Source organism: Phyllopteryx taeniolatus, chromosome 9 (assembly GCF_024500385.1).
Source record: "Phyllopteryx taeniolatus isolate TA_2022b chromosome 9, UOR_Ptae_1.2, whole genome shotgun sequence".
In the NCBI taxonomy this organism is placed as follows: Eukaryota; Metazoa; Chordata; class Actinopteri; order Syngnathiformes; family Syngnathidae; genus Phyllopteryx; species Phyllopteryx taeniolatus.
In genome coordinates this window covers 8,291,666-8,311,258 of record NC_084510.1, presented here as the reverse complement: position 1 = coordinate 8,311,258, position 19,593 = coordinate 8,291,666, and the positions used below count along the sequence as shown (strand labels likewise).

The window sequence follows — 19,593 nt, the reverse complement described above, 5'->3', positions numbered from 1 at the left end:
AGGTAAGAGTAATTTTTTGGGCCTCTTTTTTATTATTGGATAAGCTGTATGATGCCACAGAGATGCAACTCAACTCAACTGTATCGTTAAATAAAGATTGTTTTAAAAAGGAACAAAGCATTTCAACTCGAGGCGCAGCGCCGCAATGGTAATCGCCCACCTTGACGCAGCATTGCGTTTTGAACGGCAAGTACACAGCATTCAAAATGCAGTGTAAGAAAGGCTTTTACGGATACATGCAGGCACGCATGTGTCGAGTCCTCCATTGAACCCCAGCAACTGCCTCACCGAACCCCTGGGGTTCAATCGAACCCAGGTTAAGAAACACTGTTATAGAGGGAAGTCTGAATTTTTTTTGTGCTACAACATGCCAGGGAGCACTAAGGCCTACTGAAGGAGATGCAGCGTAATTAACAGAAAGAAGAAGAGGAAGCCCCTTCATTGTAATACAGTGCCACGTTTGCCATTTTAATATTTGTTGTTCCCACATAGCAGAGAGAATATATTCTTGAGTGTATGCTCTGCTTGTTGTTTTGCAGCTGTTTGTTAAAGCAGCAGTTGTTTGACTGTGTAAAATTACTGTAACAGCTATGATTCTACATGATTAATCACCAAAAATAACATTAATTATGAAGTAACGCAGGTTAATCATACAATGTCTTCTGACCGCACAAGCTCCTTTCCCTTACCATAGGATTGATATCTGAAAGGCGGTGCAGGTTGCCATAAGGTCAGTGTTCAGGTCAATGCTTATGCCAGTGCAAAGATGAGTGAGGAGGTGTTTTGCTTCTGAAGTCACGCCGATGTGACTTTTGATAAAACAAAGGTAATTTGCATATAGAGCAGTACGGAACAATTTTTTCATCGAAGCACGAGTTTAAAATACCATCTCAAAGCAAAATGTAGTATTATGTGTGGTATATTTAGTGCCTGTGATTGATAGAGATTAATCATGATTGATTAATTAAGTGTGATTAATCTGATTTAAAAAAATTAATTGATCAAGTTTAAATACATAACTTTGTTTTATGTGTGTCTGTTTAACAGTATACATCATCTGGGAGTGACAAATAAACAGCTTATTAGAGCAAGCACATTTTGCCTCTTGTTCGGAGAACTGTCCGAGTGAGAGGCTTCTTTACGTTTACTCAAAGTGATAAAATATGATAGTCTCCCATTTGTTGACAGCAAGAATGGAATACAAGCACTAAGGAATACTTTAAAAAGTGTGTTTTGTGTTTCATATGTTTTAATAAGTTTCAATTGTGTTGGAGGGGTAAAACTAAAAGCATATGGTTTTTATATGGTCTTCATCACAAATTTTTACCTATCATGGTTGGGTCTGGGTCATCGTGATTGAGAGGAACAGCCCCCCCGATCAGAACCCGAGCGGTGTTCTGTTATTGGACTTCTGTGCTCATCACGGATTGTCCATAACGAACACCATGTTCAAGCATAAGGGTGTCCACACGTGCACTTGGCACCAGGACACCCTAGGTCGCAATTCTGTGATTGACTTTGTGGTCGTGTCATCTGACTTGTGGCCGCATGTCTTGGACACTTGGGTGAAGAGAGGGGCGGAGCTGTCAACTGATCACCACCTTGTGGTGAGTTGGCTCCGATGGTGGGGGAAGATGCCGGTTCGACATGGCAGGCCCAAACGGATTGTGAGGGTCTGCTGGGAACGTCTGGCAGAATCCCATGTCAGAAGGAGTTTCAACTCCCACCTCCGACAGAACTTTGCTCATGTTCCGGGGGAGACGGGGGACATCGAGTCCGAGTGGACCATGTTCTGCGCCTCCATTGCTGAGGTGGCCGAATGGAGCTGTTGGCCGTAAGGTGGTCAGTGCCTGTCGTAGCGACAATCCCCAAACCCATTGGTGGACACCAATGGTGAGGGATACCGTCAAGCTGAAGAAGGAGTCCTATCGGGCCTTTTTGGCCTGTGGGACTCCTGAGGCAGCTGATGGGTACCGGCTGGCCAAGCGGAATACAGCTTTGGGGGTCTCAGGAGGGGGAAGGACTGCATCATCAACACTGTGTATAGTGGGGATGGGGCGCTGCTGACCTCGACTTGGGACGTTGTGAGTCGGTGGGGAGAACACTTCGAAGACCTCCTCAATTCCACCGACACGCCTTCCCATGAGAAAGCAGAGTCTGTGTTCTCTGAGGCAGGCTCTCCTATCTCTGGGGTTGAGGTCACCGAGGTGGTTAAAAAGCTCCTCGGTGGCAAGGCCCCAGGGGTGGATGAGATTCGCCCGGAGTTCCTAAATGCTCTGGATGTTGTGGGGCTGTCCTGGTTGACGCCTGTGCAACATCGCGTGGACATTGTAGACAGTGCCTCTGGATTGGCAAACTGGGGTGGTGGTCCCCCTTTTTAAGAAGGGAGAACGGTGGGTGAGTTCCAACTACAGGGGGATAACACTCCTCAGCCTCCCTGGTAAGGTCTATTCAGGGGTGCTGGAGAGGAGGGGCCACCGGGAAGTCGAATCTCAGATCCAGGAGGAGCAGTGTGGTTTTCGTCCTGGCTGTGGAACAGTGGACCAGCTCTACACCCTCGGCAGGGTCCTCGAGTGTGCATGGGAGTTCGCCCAACCAGTCTACATGTGTTTTGTGTACTTGGAGAAGGCGTTCGACCGTGTCCCTTGGGGAGTCCTGTGGGGGGTGCTTCGGGATTATGGGGTACCTAACCCCCTGATACGGGCTGTTCGGTCCCTGTACGACCGGAGTCAGAATTTGGTCCGCATATCTGGCAGTAAGTCGGACTCGTTCCTGGTGGACTCTGCCAAGGCTGCCCTTTGTCACTGAATCTGTTCGTAAAATTTATGGACAGAATTTCTAGGCGCAGCCGAGGCGTAGAGGGGGTCCGGTTTGGTGGCCTCAGTATTGCATCTCTGCTTTTTGCAGATGAAGTGGTTCTTTTGGCTTCATCAAGCCGTGATCTCCAACTCTCACTGGAGCAGTTCGCAGCCGAGTGTGAAGCGGCTGGGATGAGAATCAGCACCTCCAAATCTGAGACCTTGGTCCTCAGTCGGAAAAGGATGGCGTGCCCTCTCCAGGTCGGGGATGAGATCCTGCCCCAAGTGGAGGAGTTCAAGTATCTTGGGGTCTTGTTCACAAGTGAGGGAAGAATGGAACGTGAGATTGACAGGCGGATCGGTGCAGCCTCTGCAGTGATGCAGACTTTGTATTGGTCCATTGTGGTAAAGAAGGAGCTAAGCCGAAAGGCGAAGCTCTCAATTTACCGGTCAATCTATGTTCCTCCACTCACCTATGGTCACGAGCTGTGGGTCATGACCGAAAGAACAAGATCCTGGATACAAGCGGTCGAAATTAGTTTCCTCCGCGGGGCATCCGGGCTCTCTCTTAGAGATAGGGCGAGAAGCTCGGTCATCCGGGAGGATCTCAGAGTAGAGCAGCTGCTTCTCCACATCGAGAGGAGCCAGATGAGGTGGCTGGGGCATCTGATTCGGATGCCTCCCGGACGCCTCCCTGGTGAGGTGTTCCAGGCACGTCCCACCGGGAGGAGACCCCTGGGACAACCCAGGACACACTGGAGAGACTACGTCTTTCGGCTGGCCTGGGAATGCCTCAGGATCCCCCCGGAAGAGCTGGATGAAGTGGCTGGGGAGAGGGAAGTCTGTGCATCCCTGCTAAACCTACTGCTCCCGCGAAGAAAATGGATAGATGGATGGATGGGTTGGGTCTGGAACGTATAACCCCACGTTAAACGATGGTTCACTGTAAATCTAATACACTGGAATATGATCATTTTCCATTCCAGTACACACAATGATGGTCCCTTTTTGTAGCACTTTTTCATAAGCAACTCTTTAATACAACATGCGACCAAATACATGGGACCATTGTGACTCATTAGTGAAGCTGGTAGCAATAATGAACCTCTGAGGCTGGCTTTACACTGCAGGTACTATAATGGTAAATTAAGCTTCACCAGAAAAATGTCCCATGTATTTTCACGACCATAAGGCACACTTAAAAGTCTTAGATTTGCTCCAAAATGGACGGGGCGCCTTATGTGTGCACCAAGTTCCAAAATCTGTAAATAATGTTGATGAACCCTCCGCTTGACTGACTTGGAGCATTTCCTGCCGACACGCTGCTTATATAGAGGAAGGTGGACGTGACTGAGGACAGCATGCAAACGTAAAGGGGGAAGGGTGCGCGTGACAGAGGAAAAAGACACGCCCCCAGTAGGTATATAGTTCCGGTACGTGCATCGGTTTGGCTAAGTACCCCTGAAAATGGCATCTACGAAGAGACACGCTTACGAAGCACAGTTTAAACTGCAAGCTATCGGTTACGCGGAGGAACATGGGAATCGAGCAGCCGTGAGAGAATTCAAGATCAACGAATCCATGGTTCGCAAGTGGAGGAAGCAGGAAAACGAGCTTCGCCAAGTCAAGAAGATGAAGCTGAGTTTGCGCGGGAACTAGGTGAGGTGGCCCGAGTTGGAAGACCAACTCGAGCAATGGATTAATGGGAAAAGAACAGCCGGGAGAATCGTCTCTACAGTCACCATTCGACTGAGGGCAATAACGCTTGCAGAAGAAATGAAAATCGAACATTTTCAAGGAGGTCCGTCTTGGTGCTTTTGTTTTATGAAACGGCGCCATCTATCCATCCGGGCAAGGACTACCGTGGCGCAGCAACTTCTGGTGGATTGCAAGCAAAAGCTGGCCATCTTCCGCTCCTACTGCAGTAAAAAGATTGCCGACAAACCACATTACCAACATGGACGAGGTGCCGCTCACTTTCGACGTCGACCACACTGTAGAGAAGAATGGGACCACCACGGTAGCGATACGCACAATGGGGCACGAGAAGTCGGCTTTTACTGTTGTGCTTGGTTGCCATGGTAATGGAGAGAAACTGCCACCTATGGTGATTTCTTAAGAGGAAGACGCTGCCTAAAGAAAAGTTTCCTGCCATAGTCATCGTTAAGGCCAATCAAAACGGGTGGATGGACGAGGAGAAAATGAGAGTGGCTGCCTTTTTAAAAACATTGTTTTAGCGTGCATGCATGCTACTGTATGTTTTAAGCTAGCGTATGTTTTACCATGCCTGCACCCAATAATACGGTGCGCCTTATATATGTGTTAAATACAGAAAGAGACCCCGTAACTGAGACTGCGCCTTTTAATACGGTGCGCCCTATGGTCGTGAAAATACGGTAGTTTAACACGACACTAACTTCTCCTGCCCTTTTGTGTTGAAAGCGATTGTCACTGTCCGACTAGTATTGTATACGTTACACCAGCCATTAGCGTGATTCCGCGCCACTGTGCCAAAGCACACACAGTTGAGGCATCTGAAAATAAACGTGAGTACCGCTGATAGTAATAAGGGAGATCAATTGCTCCTCTCTTTGACCTAAGTAACTTTTGCCATAATTGATCAGACATTTTAAAATCTACAGCTACACTGCCCTTATTTAGGCAGCAAACAAACATAATGCCTGAAAGTTTTAAGATTGATCAGAAGACTGCTCACAGGGAACATTTATATAACAATGCGACCTTTCCCCTCTTGAGTGGGATGCCCTTCACAATGAATAGGATACTTGCTCTGAAAAAGTGCATATCACTTGAGGAAACCAAGCTGTTGAGTGGTCACAAGAAGCCTCTTCAGACATCGGACTTAATCGTGTAATCGCATTTAAGAGGAAAACACATCTTCATTCAAATAGGCTGAGAGGCCTAACTTTCTTTCTTGTTATTTGGTATAAATTATATCCTATAATCGATTAAATTGTTTTTGTCATTTCATCAGCAAAAATCAAGTGTGAAGTGTCTGAATTCTGCTGTAATTATATGTTATACGGTTTTTTTTTCTAGGGAGACCAGAAAGGAGAGTTTTACAGTAATCAATGCCACTGTAGAGAAAAGTATGCATCAGGGTCTCCGTGTTTTTCTGGATAGAAAAGAACGTACTCTGGCGTTCTTAAGAAAAATCCAGTTATTTACAATGTTAATAACACGTAGGATAAAATTTCAGTCACTGATGGTGCAGTGGTACACTTGCCTGACGGGCGTAGACATTGTGGGTTCAGTTCCCTCTCAGTGACACTGTGAATGTGTCAGTGAATGGATGTCTGTCCCTATATGTGCCCTGAGATTGACTGGTGACCAGTCCAGGGTGTAGTCTGCTTTTTACCCAAAGTCAGATGGGATAGGCTCCAGCTCAATTTATCTGTGAGTCAAAAATAATGATAATGACAAGGTTTTTAATATGGCATAAGTTTCTCTCTCTGAGCTACAGGACTGATAACTAGAACTTCAGTTTTGAAATTAAATGAACAGGATGTGCTTTAACTGCAGACTTGCAGCTTTATTTTGAGTGTACTTATATCCAAATTAGGTTAACGGTGTAGGATATTTACATACAAATCAGGTAAACGGTGTCGGAATTACAACAGTTCATGTTTATGCCTCCTACTTTTTAAAGGCTAGTACGCAGCATTAGGATTGCATATGTTCAGGTGAAGCAAAGTTTCCATGGTAATCAAAACACCTCTCAAAAAAAACGATTTCCAGCGAGTTATAATTCCAAGTCATCCGTTATAAGTACCAGAGATCTTGCGTTGGAGTTGCCTACTTACTTCTACAGAGACTCAATCTCTTCTCGCCAACGCAATATCTCTGGTGACCTGCCCCGCTGTAATATGATTGGCTGCTGCATCGCTGGAAAACATGACGCAGAAGACGTGTCCGCGCCGCCATCTTGGCTAACTTGCTAATTTGCTCTGGAGTGTACACATTGCTTCACTTCATTGGTAAATGGAGGGGGGGGGGAAGATAAAGAGTTCTGCATGTTATGAACAGAACGGGACAGACGTTGACCTAACCGAAACAGTCGAACCGAAAGGTAGGAAAGGTATATATATATATATATATATATACATATATATATATATATATATCTTAGTTTTTTGCCTAAAATGGCTGCCGCCAGAGGGGAGGCCGTGGTAGCACTGGACCCCTCCTGAAATCTGATTGTACAGATGATTGACATATCACGGCACTGCACGTCTTGTCGAAAGGAGCCGTTTGCATTTTGAAATCAGTGATGCCTTTTGACTGCTTAGTCCCTCCTGTACAGTAGTTGGCGCTATGTACCACAAAGAGTTGTAATCCACATTTATTAGGAGAAGAATCCCCACAGAAGTGCAGTGCGCTAGTCTCTCTTGCCTGTTGGCTCACACAAACACGGGCACACGGACAAGTTACATCTCATGGCATCTACAGATGACCAATGTCAGCTTCCAACAGGCACTCCACATTAACGTGCACATTTAATGCGGGTTGCTGCTAATATTTACGTGTTTCTCCGATGATTTTAGAGGAATGAAAGTAGCAGACAATCAACCAGCTAGCTGTTTCATGCTCTGTTGGCTTAAATGAAATATAACGTGAAGGAGGGTGGAGGGTTATCCTTAACGTTTTGCCCTTTGCTATGTCTCTAAACTGTTGGTATACTGATACTGTATGTTTGTTTAAAAGGTTTAAAACTGTCAAAAGTGTTGCTTTTTCATCTTATTTCGTGCATAATGTACTGCACAACAGGCTAGCTAAAAACACTTTTAAGACAAACTAGTGGAGTGCTTTCAAAGAAAACGTCAGGAGTTGAGGGCATCACAAAAGTGTTGTTAATGAACATCACAAGTGTAACTTGTTTAAAAAGCATAAAACCTGTGATTTGCTGGTGAGCCCACTGATATTTCGTCATCATGAATTGTGTTTTCACCTATTTCTATATTGCACAGTATTTATTTTTAACCACACAACAATCATTCATTCATCCTCCGTACTGCTTATCCTCGCTAGGGTCGTGGGCGTGCTGGAGCCTATCCCAGCTGACTCTGGGCCAGAGGGTACACCCTGAACTGGTAGCCAGCCAATCGCAGGGCATATTCAAACAAACAGCCATTCGCACTCACATTCACGGCTATGGGCAATTTAGAGTCTTCAATCAAGCTACCACGCATGTATTTAGGATGTGGGAGGAAATCGGAGTACCCAGAGAAAACCCAGGCAGGCACAGGGAGAACATGCAAACTCCACCCAGAAGAGGCCGGATTTGAACCCGGGTCCTCAGAACTGTGAGGCAGATGTGCTAACCAGTCGTTCACTGTGCCGCCGAGAACGGAATCAAAGAACAAATTACATTCGTAACCCAAGGTTCAACTGGATTTATAGCCTCTTCATTTCGATATCTAAGATGTTGCTCAGTGATTTGCTTGTGAACGCACCATGTTGTTTCATCATATAAAGTTTATTCTATATTGTACTGAATTTTTAAATACACACCGATTAAAACAAGGTTAACATGACTTTATTTTCTGGAGTTGGAAAGGAATTTCTATTTCCATTCATTTAAATGGTAAACTTTGCTTTGGTGTCTCAAAACGAACTACTGTGAGTTAGTGAAGTGAGGTTCCACTGTATATAATATCACTGTTACATAAAAAGACAACTTTGCTAAGGCAAACAGTAGATCGATCCAATGTCAGAAAGCATTCAAAGTAAGTAAGTTAAAAAAAAAATTTAATCAGAGTGGGTTACTTTCTGTATGTTGAGCACCAACTGGATGGGTTTACTGTAGTGTAAAGGCCCTAAATAGATCCTACACATGCTGTGAGTTGGTCTCTTCTGCCTGACTGTCAAGAGGTAAACCCACCCAAGAATGGGTGTAGAAAACATTTCTACCACGTTGTCCATATGCAAAGTAGTAACATGACTTAAAGCTTCACAGCCACCTCTGGAGAACTGTGAGAGACAAGTTATGACACTACAGAGATGTTCACATGACACATTAGTGGGAGAGTGACACACCCAGTTTCAAGCAGTCTTGTTAGAGTTCTCTAGAACATATGACACCACTGCCATGTTGTCTTGTCCATCATGTCAGGGTGCTAATGCTGAAGACAGATCAATAAACAAGTTAAAGTTAAAAAAGAAAAAAACTATACATTAATATTGCCTAAAACACCTTCTTTGCTGAGGATTCTATAAACGTTCTTAAAAAATAAAAACCTCTTTGTTATTTCCTGGAGGTCAGAGTGCTGTACAAGGGAGATTCAATGCTGAAGAGTAGCGATAATGTGCGTTCACTGGGGGAAAGCCCTACTTTGTCAAGCTATGTTGAACTCGTCAGTTTGCACATGCTTGTGTGTGAGCAGGAGCTGACCCTTAATCAGCGCAGCTTTGCTTCACTGAAACTAAGAGACACAATTATCAGCCCTAAAGATAGGAATCGGGGGGGGGGGGGGGTAGTAGGTGGCTGAGTTAACCGCTGTGGCTCGTGTTTCTACTGTGCACTAATGGTTGCCTGTCATTATTATAGACAGAAACAGGAGGGCGCCTGCCAGCTGCATGACCCCCATAAAACAGGACAGGAAATCCTAACAGGGAAAGAAAGGGAAAGAGGTTGGCTTTCTTGGATAATCCCCCGTGTTGACTGGACTCATTTATCCTTTAAAGTTGCAAAGTGACACTAATGAAGTAGAAAGATCTGTCCATCACAAAATGCAACATCATTCAGTCTTTTATCGAGCCCTGTGTTTTCCAGGGTTGTTCTGTCATGAAGGGAGGAATCTGTATAATTATTACATTACAGCAGTTCACCCTTTGCTCTCCGACCAAAGTACAGGGTCTGTAACGCGACAGGACTTTGTCAAAGCTGCCTCAGTGGTGTCCAGTGAAACGTGACAAGCTGTTTATCAGCAGTCCGTCCTATCAGATCCCCAGAAGTTCATGCATAAACAGGCTGAACACCACGTCACCAGGAAGCCTTATTGCAGTCAATAAGATAACTCCACAAGCTTTATTGTAGTTGAAGAGCTACATATTAAACCGCTTGGTAGAATCTCGCAGAGCGTGTCATATGATAACATTAGTCATTACCAGTAGTACATTCATAATTGCATTCATGTACATTCATCGGTCAAGATGTAGAAACCAGTAAAAAATTACTTTGAAGTGCAAGCGTGAAAGCAACCAAAATTTTTAAAAAAAGGAAAGAATATACACTTTTCTAAAATACATTAATAATTTGTTCTGACTTTATTTGGGGAACTGCTCATGCACTGATTTTACATTCATGTACGTGCAATGTCCAAGGAGATGTGTGCAACATCCATGAAGTGCGTGTGTGACAACGCCATGATTCACAGTGTCACAACTGCCCAGAAACGACTGGACATCCTGAGCGGAAACCACAGCCATCCAAGCTGTGTTTTCCTGCGACATACAAGCTTAACGCTCTCACAAAGAGTCACTTGACTGGGTCCTCATATAGGAAGTGAAAGAGGAAGCCCCTCGTCCATCCTGTCCTCTGTCCAAATCACTGCTCTGTGCCTCACGTGAGGCTGCGCTCTAAGACGACCATCAATTTTGTACTCTTACTGTTGCAAAACAACTGTGAAGAAAAACTAAGCTAGAACTGGAGCTCTCCTGATTTTAGGGGTCAAAACTGGCCAGTTGCCATAGAAGATTAGCAGCAATCATTGTGACTCACTTCTTGATCAGCAGTGTTTGTTTGAAACCAACACATGTTTACACAGCTGATTAACTAATGCTTCTTTGAACGTGCACATTTGTATCTAATCTCCGACAGTCACTCAGGAGCTCTTCTGAAACAAATCCCCCAAAACTGTTCAGGCAACATGGGTATGATATTACAAGTCCTGTTGAACTCTAGGTTCTGCTGGGCCAGGCCTCCTCTTGAGGCTAGAGGCCTCTGGTTGTGTTCATTGGTGTCCGTGTGTGCCTGCATTCCTCTGACTCTCCCCACACAATGGTGACTCTCTGCAGCATTCTTCTGTCTGTGTCCACTGTCTGAGACGCAGCCAAACACTGGCAAAGCTCACATTCTCTGGAAAACATCTATAAGCGTTATACACTGTATCAAAGTGTGTCATGTTGTTGTATTGGTCACGCTCATTATAACAGACACCTCTGTGGTAGGGATTTTGAAATAATTTAAGATGTGATGATGCTTCCTCTTTAACCTGCTTCATCATCCTGTTCTTTTTTGTGCAATCATTCCCTTTCTCCATTCTGATGCCACAGACGTGCAGACACCTTTCCCTCATGCTGACTCAGTAGCCTGCCTCAGGCGCTGTGGGCTTGGGGTCTTTGCGGTGAAGTGGAAGGGGGGTGGGGTGAAATGTGTGGCTCGCACATCAGCCGCTGCAGCCAATTACATTCGAGGGAAAAGAGCTGGCTAATCGTTTCTACAATGGCACCCCACACATTGTCATACAGCACCACAAAGCCCCTCTCCCTGCCAACACGGGCACTGTATTGTGCTGCTGATGCTTATAATTCCAAATGCAGTGATTGATAGTGGTCAAAGATTCTAATGCATGAGGAAGGCACTTCTTGAAAGGGCTGAAAAGCATACAGAGCATGCCAAGTTAATAAACACAAATACTGTAAAGGTTACGTAATGTACGGTATGTGTGACATCATAAAATGTAAAAAAAAATATCTAAAAGGTTCATCAGTGAGACTGAATGGCTTTTTAGTGACAGATTGTGGTAATGTAAAAAGAAATATTTGAAAAGAAATGTCCCCACAGTATTCATTTGACTGAATTAAACCTCACAAAGAGCAGGTTTAAACACTATTTGAAATGTGGAGGAATCTGATTGACTGTCATATACTTTCTCTCACAAACTATAAGTACCCCTGCACAATCTGGTAACACTGCACATATTATAATGCAGGATTATGTTAAACAGGTATTCATAACATATTTATTATTAGTAGAACTTTCTTACATAATTAGACACCTTGGAGGGGGAATCTTTCCCAAAGACCTCTCATAATGCAGTGCAGGGCATGACCGTGAACAACCACACCAGACAACATATTTTTAAATGAATATTTCCCTCACATTATCCAGATTAATTATTGTTGTAAAAGTGACATTTTTCCACACAGCTCATGTATTGGCTCTCATTCTAGATTGTGCAGGGATACCTATTGTGAGCAGTGAGAGTATTTTCCACCATATTATCTGCTACATGATTCATGTAGTCCCAGCACAGCAGGAAAGGCTACAGGGCCAATGCCTGTTTTCAAAGGGAAAGTGCTTTTGCACCTGTGGTGAGAAGGGGTGAGCAGAGAACTGTCATGGGGTCAAACATGAGAGAACCTGATGTCCAGTCAAAAAGATGGTGCCATTAAGTGAGCCACCTGCTTAGCTGAACTATCACCCAAGAGAGGACTGTCAAGTATTCTATGGCAGTAGAATGCTCACTGTAGTACGGTAGGAAGTCAGTTCTCAATGAAACCACTTATCACATCGGCCTTGGAAGCAGGTTGGTCGTCCAAATATTATTGCACTCCTAAACTGTCAAGGAAATGTGGTGAGGAAACATGCTTGTGGATTACAAAGTGGCAAACAGTGCAGAAAAGAAGAAAAAGTATCAAGTCCAAACATTCCTCTTGAAGTGTCCAGAGGAGCGAGGACCCGGCTGCCATGGATTGCCGCTTCTCTCTTCCTGTGTCACTGAATACAGATGTGATTTGTTTGTCTGAGGAAGCGAGAAGAGGGGAAGCCTGATTTCCACTGCGTTTTATCTGTGCCCCACAGCCCCTGCCAGCCGTCGTCCTTTGCTTTCACGTCAAGATCCCACAGGAAGCAGCACTCCTTGAAGACTAAAGGTCATGGAATGAGAGAAAGCACTTGTCCCTTCATTCACCGCAAAGAGGAATTTTGGGGCATTTTTAAATAGCCAATACATTAGACAAGGAAGTAAGGTTTTCACTAATTGGATTGGACAAACAATACATACACCAACTAAAGATTATTTCATGTCCTCTTAACACTTTCAGTGAAAAATCTTCTCGTTCATCCTTTTGCAGGATACCAATCACATATCACTAATTAATATTTCCTTATACTTATGTTGGATGCTTCCTCTTGCGTGCATTTAAAGGTTCCTGTGTGTGTTGAGGAATGACTTAAATCTTTTTAAATTAGCTTTCATGTGTGACAAAGGACATTGGCAAAGACAGAATGTGCAAGTGACATTTTTGTATACTCAAAAATTCCACAAAGAGATGAGATGATATATAAAAAGTCACAATAGTTTTATTGATCCACAGTACTGTACTTGAAGAACAAAAACAATTTGCATAATTGTGTTTTCTTTAAAAAAAGAAAGAAAAAAGACAAGCAAGTCAAGAAGACGTCTGCCCAGCAGAATCAGCTCAGTAAAAAATAATGCTGCAGAGAAAACTAGCATCATTGTCTTCAATGAGTATTTTAATAAACAGAAACTCAAAAGAAGTGGTAATTAAAAAAATCTAAGCCAAACAAATTTTTTTTGGGGGGGGGGGAATATATATATATATATATATATATATATATATATATATATATATATATATATGAAATAAAATGAATCAAAAGAAACTGCAGGGGGTGATTTCAATGACGTAATTTCACACAAAATGCAGATATGTCTCTATAAACTGCTCACACATGTCCTGCATGCATGTTTCATTGGGCGTCTTCATTCACCACTTGTTGAATCGCTCTACTATCATTTGCTATATTTCAGTCTTACATGAATTAAACGAGGAAGAAGTGATTGTTTACAAAGCAAAGTTGGCTGCTGGTTATTGAAAAGTAGCTACAGTTCGGGTTCTTGCGGAGAATCGACACCTCACATTAAATACTCGGGCGAGGAAGGGTTGTCACTGGTTGAGCCGGTTTCGTGGTAACAGTTTGCACCGGACAGTTTCTCGCATTTAAGTTTGTACGCATCCCTCTCCCGGACCAGCCTGTTCAGTTCGTGCTTGAGCTGCTCGACCTGGGACACCAGGCTGGTCTTCTCGTGCTCCAAGACGTGTTTCTGCTGGACGCGCTTGTAGCGGCACGATTGTGCGTAGCCTCGGTTTTTCAGGGTTCGCCGCTTCTGCTTGAGGCGCATGACTTCGTCCTTACTGAGGCCCCGGAGGAGCCGATTGAGCTCCCTGACCGACATGGACACCAGCTGGTCGTCTGAGAAGTGGTACTCGGCGTTGTTTCGCCTGTGCTGCCCCTGAAGGTGGGCATGGTTATGGTGCGCCCCGCTGACCTGCTCAGGGGACTTTGGGGAGGCGCCGCCCATGTCGTTCTTGAGATAGGGGTCTTGGCAGTGGCTGCCCGGGAGCATTTGTGGGGGCGCCGAGAGCTCCGAGTAGTGATGCGCAGTCTCGCCGAGCTGGTTGTAGCCTTCGTACTCAACCGGGAAGGGTGGCTGCGGATGGCCCTGCTGCGTTGTGGCCCCGATGAGCGCTTCGACTGCGTCCTCGGGGGTCAGCCCAAAAGCTTGCGGATACATTTGCGGGTGAGGGTAACCCCCGTTGTTAGCTATCCAAAACGGGTCCTCGGGGTTATTTCGCAGCTCGTTTGGGGGGAGGTTCGGCGAGGAGGGCATCGAGTTGGCAGGTGTGCTCCCGGGGGTGGAGGACACCGAGTCGGGTCTGTGGAGCTGGTTGCACGGCCCCAGGAGGGAGCGCTCTATCGCCTGCATCGTCTCCTTTTTCACGCCCAACTTCATCAAGTCGAAGTCGCCGACGAAATTCATGAGGGGTTTCTGCACTCCCGAATGCGAGCGCGTCTCGGTGCTAATCTTCACCTTTGGATCGTCTCGTAAATGTCCGCAACTAGTTCATGCGCTCGCTGAAAACGCACTCACTGCCCCGTAAAAAAAAAAAAAAAAAAAAGACTTCATAAAAATGAGATTTCCGCTCACAAGGGAAACCCGATTCCAAGCGGCATCCAACTGTAACTAAGCGAAGCTCCACTCGTACCTGAGGACAGACGCACACGCCGTCGAACTGAGCAAAGAACCAGTGCACAGTTAGTTCATAAAGCCGCACAGGATCCGCGTCACCGCCCTCCAGACGACACCTCCACACTGCTCGCCAATCACAGCGCGCAGGAGGATATTTGCAGAAAAGAGAGCTGCTCGTGACCGTCACTTGACCAAGACACGTTCGCGTCATGCACGCTGCTGCCGCCATCTGCTTCGCAACTTGTCTGTCTTCCGTCAATTTATGTCTCTTACCAATTACATACGTACATGTACGCACGTATTGTATAGGTATGCAAATATCCAATAGGGAAAATTAAACAGGAGTGGGACACAACATTCAGTCATCAATCATGCCCTGTTAAAATAACCAATCAGTAAACCGAGACTGGCCTTGTTCCGCTGACTCAACAGCAACAACAACAAAATGTTCACGTAACAAAAACACAATTCACTTGACACCGCGTTTTGGGGGCTCGTCTGAGTCAATACTGACATCTCGTGGCTGTTTGTTAAACCACAGCCGTCCCATTGCAAACAAATAAATGAATGGTAAACGCTAAACGGACTGCACTTATAATGCGCTTTATCTGGGCGGGATAAAAAAATAAAAATAAAAAAATAAAAATAATCCAGCACTGTGCCTGCTCTTGCATGAATTTCCTGATGCAGTGTTCAGTCTAAAACCATGCCAAATTAAACAAGCGCATAAACGATATAAAACAGCGGTCTTGTGTGTTTCTTACATATACTGTATGGGCGTTCTAAATAAAATTTTAATAGCGTAGAAAACTTAATATAAGTAGTTAAATTCAAAACCTGAAACTTACAGTATATATTACATAGATTCACTAAACACAGAATAATTTCATCCCCCCCCCCCCCCCCCCCCCCCCAATTTTGATGCTTGTCGCTTACAGCTAACCAAAACCCCAAATTCACCATTTTAAGAAATTTGAATGTTACATAAGAAACAATCAACATCCTTTTTAACATAGAAATTATTTTGAATTGGCCTGATTTTTAATGAATCTGTATGAGTTTCACTTCTAAAATTCAACAACTTAAATACATTTTATTTCTTTTCTAATTTATTGAGATGCACCTACTGTATATATAAAATCTATGTTTTTTATTAGTTTAATTATTTGTTTTTACATCAGCGCCTATTAAATAAAAACATCGCAATAGACTCCTCAGACAAGTTTTGCATCCGAGATGTATCAAAAATATTTTAAATATTTAACATACTGCAAGTTAGACACAGGATAGATAAATGTGTAGTAGCCCACAATGTCTTGTCTTTCCTATGTGAGTGACTACGATGTAAAGAGAACCTCAAGATTAAACTTGGCCAGTCAGTGGATTGGTACACGGCTGGCATTTCTGGAACAAACTGTCAGAATAAACACCTTTATTTACCAGCAAAGAGCGGCACCACTGCAGACAAAAACAAATAAGGCAACTAGATGTTGCAGAGATCCTCGCCTGCTTCCTGACTTCTGTCAAGGTTCCCTTGAGCAAGAGATGTCAATGACCTAGCTCAAAGACTACAGTACTGTTTGTAGGCACCCCCTACACATGACATCTGTCCTTGCAAGCCCCTATGTGTGTGATCTAGTTCTCTGTGTGGTATACAACAAAAAATATTTGGCGGAGTGTAAGTTGAATTTCCCATTGAGTGATTAAAATCAATATAGAAGCCACTATTGTATGATTAATTGAACATTGTCATGTGTCTTTGCTTCTTGTATACATAACATCTTTCCCACATGATATTTGGTTCCAGTGTCTATTATGTAAACACGTGAGGGCCACTAGCAAACATTAGCTTTACTTATACTCTCGAGTCATCAGATAACAACCACGGAGTGAACAAGTAGCGTCAGGAGAAAAGCCATGGCTCGACAACACAAGGCTGAAGTCATGATTGCTGGAGAACAACTCAGGTATGTTGTAAAACGCAGTCAGATTCCTAAGTCATATCAAAGTTAGATGAGTGATGTAAACTTCCTTCAAGGTTGAGGCTTCACGATGGAAAACTCATCAAGGACAGACGCTACCACCTTCGAACATATCCAAATTGCTTTGTAGCGGAGGAGCTCATAGTCTGGCTTGTGAACCATAAGGAGGCTCCGGATCGGACAACAGCCGTGTGTCTGATGCAGCACCTCATGGATCAGGACATTGTGCATCATGGTAAGAGAAAAGCACCAAGAAAAGACAAGCTTCAGCAAGGAGAGTGTAATGCAAAAATGATTACTTTTAAGACACAACAACAAATCTCTCTGGGTTTTTTATAGTTTGTGATAAGTGGTCTGAGTTCAAGGATGCCAAACTGCTGTATCGTTTCCGCAAAGATGATGGCACATTTCCCTTTAATACACAAGTGAAAATCTTCATGAGAGGACAACGATTGTATGAGCAGTAAGAGCTTCAATGAGCACCATTTTATAAAATATCATCCTGTAATCTGTCATATTAATGTTGTGTATTTTTAAATATTCCTTCCAGTCTTTTCTAAGTAAACTCTATATTCTTATTTCTAACAAAATAAGATTTGTATTCTTATATCGGTAGTCTCATCGGGGACAAGCACTCAATTCTCCAGCTAAGAGAGGAGCACGGTGTTGCGTATCAGCGCTCTTTTCCTGGCTGCCAGATGATAGATTGGCTCCTTCAAAATGGAGAGGCAGTGAGCCGGTGCCGGGGTCTAGAGCTGTGCCGTGCTTTACAAGAGCATCGCGTCATTCAGCATGGTGAGAGAAAAGCAACTACACAACAGTTGGTGGCCACTGGCCAGCTACAGCAACTGCAACTCATCAATTTAACAACAGTTCCCTCTTGTGATTTTGTTCCCTCTCCTCTCATCAATAGTGGCCCAAAAACATGCTTTCTTTGACAGTGGACTTCTCTATCAGTTCTGCATAAATTTCCGCCGCAGACGACGCTTGTCTGAGCTGCTGGGTGAAAGTGAGCAAGACAAACAGGAAGGCACAATGTTGTCAACACAAGGAGACAGCCACTCTGATAGTCCATTTGTTCTGCATAAAGATCCACCCCAAGAGGCTACCAGTGGTTTCCAGTCAGGTTAGAAAAACGTGCATTTTCTTCCCTGTTTGTTGCATATTCCTCTTCAAAAGATTCACACACAATTGAATGATAGTGGGAGCCAGTAAAGACCTGAAAAGGGTGACAAGTGGCCGTCGAGGCAGCTTGAATTCCCTTCAGCTTCACTCTGCAGGATTTCCCCCTATTGTTCAGCTGTCTTCAACCCCAGTCATAAGATGCAACCCTAAATCAGGCAAGTGTGTAATTAAACTGCAGTGCTGTATAATACATTTAGTTAAGATAGAACATTTATGATGAAATTAACTCTTGTTCTTGCAGTTCTTAAAAGACATTTTACTTGTGAAGAGTTACTGGTACCAGGAGCACCCTTTACCAAGAGTGTGTTGACAGTGAGTTGCTTTAGGCATCATTATTCTATTTTCATAGGATACGTTTGTATACATTTTTCATGAAGTATTACTTTCTACTATGTGGCTAGCATAATCTGCCTCACAGTCAAACGTTCCAGGTTTTAATCTCAGCTCTTGTCCATTTTCCTCCCATATTCCAAAACTATTTCCACTCTAAACCTCTAAATTGCCCATGTGAGTTAGCGTGATCACATACAGTATACTGTATGTGCCCTCTGACTGACTAGCGATCAGATCAGATCAAATTCAAATCTTAAAAAGAAAAACAGATATTTTATTCGAGATTCCAAGAATATTTATGGTAAAAACGAAAATGAAATTCTCTCACCATGATTGCAGGTTACAGGTGATGCCCTCGGTTGGGGCTTTGTCCTTAGAGGCGTGGCTCCTTGTTATGTGCAAGCTGTTGACCCCGGAAGCCCTGCAGCAGCTGCTGGAGTAAAGGTCATAAACGTCATACACATGGGATTACAATGAGATTAAAACAATAACGTATTAACTCAATGACAAAAAAAAACTAAATGTGTCTTACTCTAAATCTGCCATTTTTTTAGGTGCAGCAACTATTGTGTCAGGTGAATGGACAATGTGTACTCTATTTGGACTACAGGACAATAACCACACTGGTGATGACAGGACCTCGAATTGTTGTATTGGAAATGATGGAATCATTGGAATAAAAAAGCTTCAGTATTCAGTTTGATCAAGTGCAAAATGATGCATTTTATAGAGATAAGACTTATTTGTGATGGGTGTTGACATTATTTTGTAGTTGTGTAAAACTGCACTGCATCACATAAGGAGGGTTTTCTCATTTTTAGCTCTTCTCAGAAGGGATTTTTCAGGAAATTTCCCCGGAATTATGTTCTCAAGCCATTTGTAGCTTTGTTATTTTAATTATATTTTCACAACAGTCATATTAAACAGTACATTTTAAACAAAATAAAATGATAGACAATACAAAAAAAGCTAATTACAGATTTCCATAAAACTTTATAGGGGGATCATGTACATATGTCAAGAATGAAACTATTAAACTTAAGTGAAGGTCTGGATAAAGGTGCAGATACATGAATGTATTAGTTTTTCAGGCATTATGACATCAGTGGGGAAACACAGGGCTGCATTGGTTAGCATGTCTACCTCATGTCGAGAGGTTCAGGAATCAAATCTTTGCTTAGGCCTTCCTGTGTGTTTTTCCAGTGCTTGTAGGGGTTTCCTCCATCTTCCTGCCACATTCCCAAACCATGCATGCTATGCTCATTGAAGACTCTA

At 43.7% G+C, this 19,593-nt stretch overlaps 2 protein-coding genes and 1 long non-coding RNA gene across 5 annotated transcripts in view; 1 reads left to right on the top strand and 2 right to left on the bottom strand.

Moving 5' to 3' along the window:
- The window catches only part of LOC133483473 (uncharacterized), a 36,056-nt gene extending 17,258 nt beyond the window's left edge, over positions 1-18,798 (bottom strand). For 2 of the 3 annotated variants that reach the window (XR_009790124.1, XR_009790122.1), the window contains exon 1: positions 18,647-18,798. This is a non-coding gene — a long non-coding RNA (uncharacterized LOC133483473). Of the gene's footprint in view, positions 1-18,019; positions 18,132-18,646 lie in introns of all 3 variants that reach the window. The other variant, XR_009790123.1, reaches the window with a different exon arrangement.
- On the bottom strand, positions 13,101-14,928 carry mafbb (v-maf avian musculoaponeurotic fibrosarcoma oncogene homolog Bb). Its single transcript, XM_061784783.1, has one exon. It carries the CDS (start codon positions 14,606-14,608, stop codon positions 13,703-13,705), a length of 906 nt encoding a protein of 301 aa, XP_061640767.1. The 5' UTR covers positions 14,609-14,928; the 3' UTR covers positions 13,101-13,702.
- Positions 16,120-19,021, top strand: si:dkeyp-97e7.9 (DEP domain-containing mTOR-interacting protein). Its single transcript, XM_061784782.1, has 9 exons — positions 16,120-16,785; positions 16,857-17,035; positions 17,140-17,263; positions 17,417-17,595; positions 17,714-17,926; positions 18,003-18,140; positions 18,227-18,297; positions 18,658-18,762; positions 18,873-19,021. The coding sequence occupies exons 1-9, from the start codon at positions 16,736-16,738 to the stop codon at positions 18,996-18,998; spliced, it is 1,185 nt and encodes a 394-aa protein (XP_061640766.1). The 5' UTR covers positions 16,120-16,735; the 3' UTR covers positions 18,999-19,021.
- Positions 19,022-19,593: the final 572 nt, after the last annotated feature.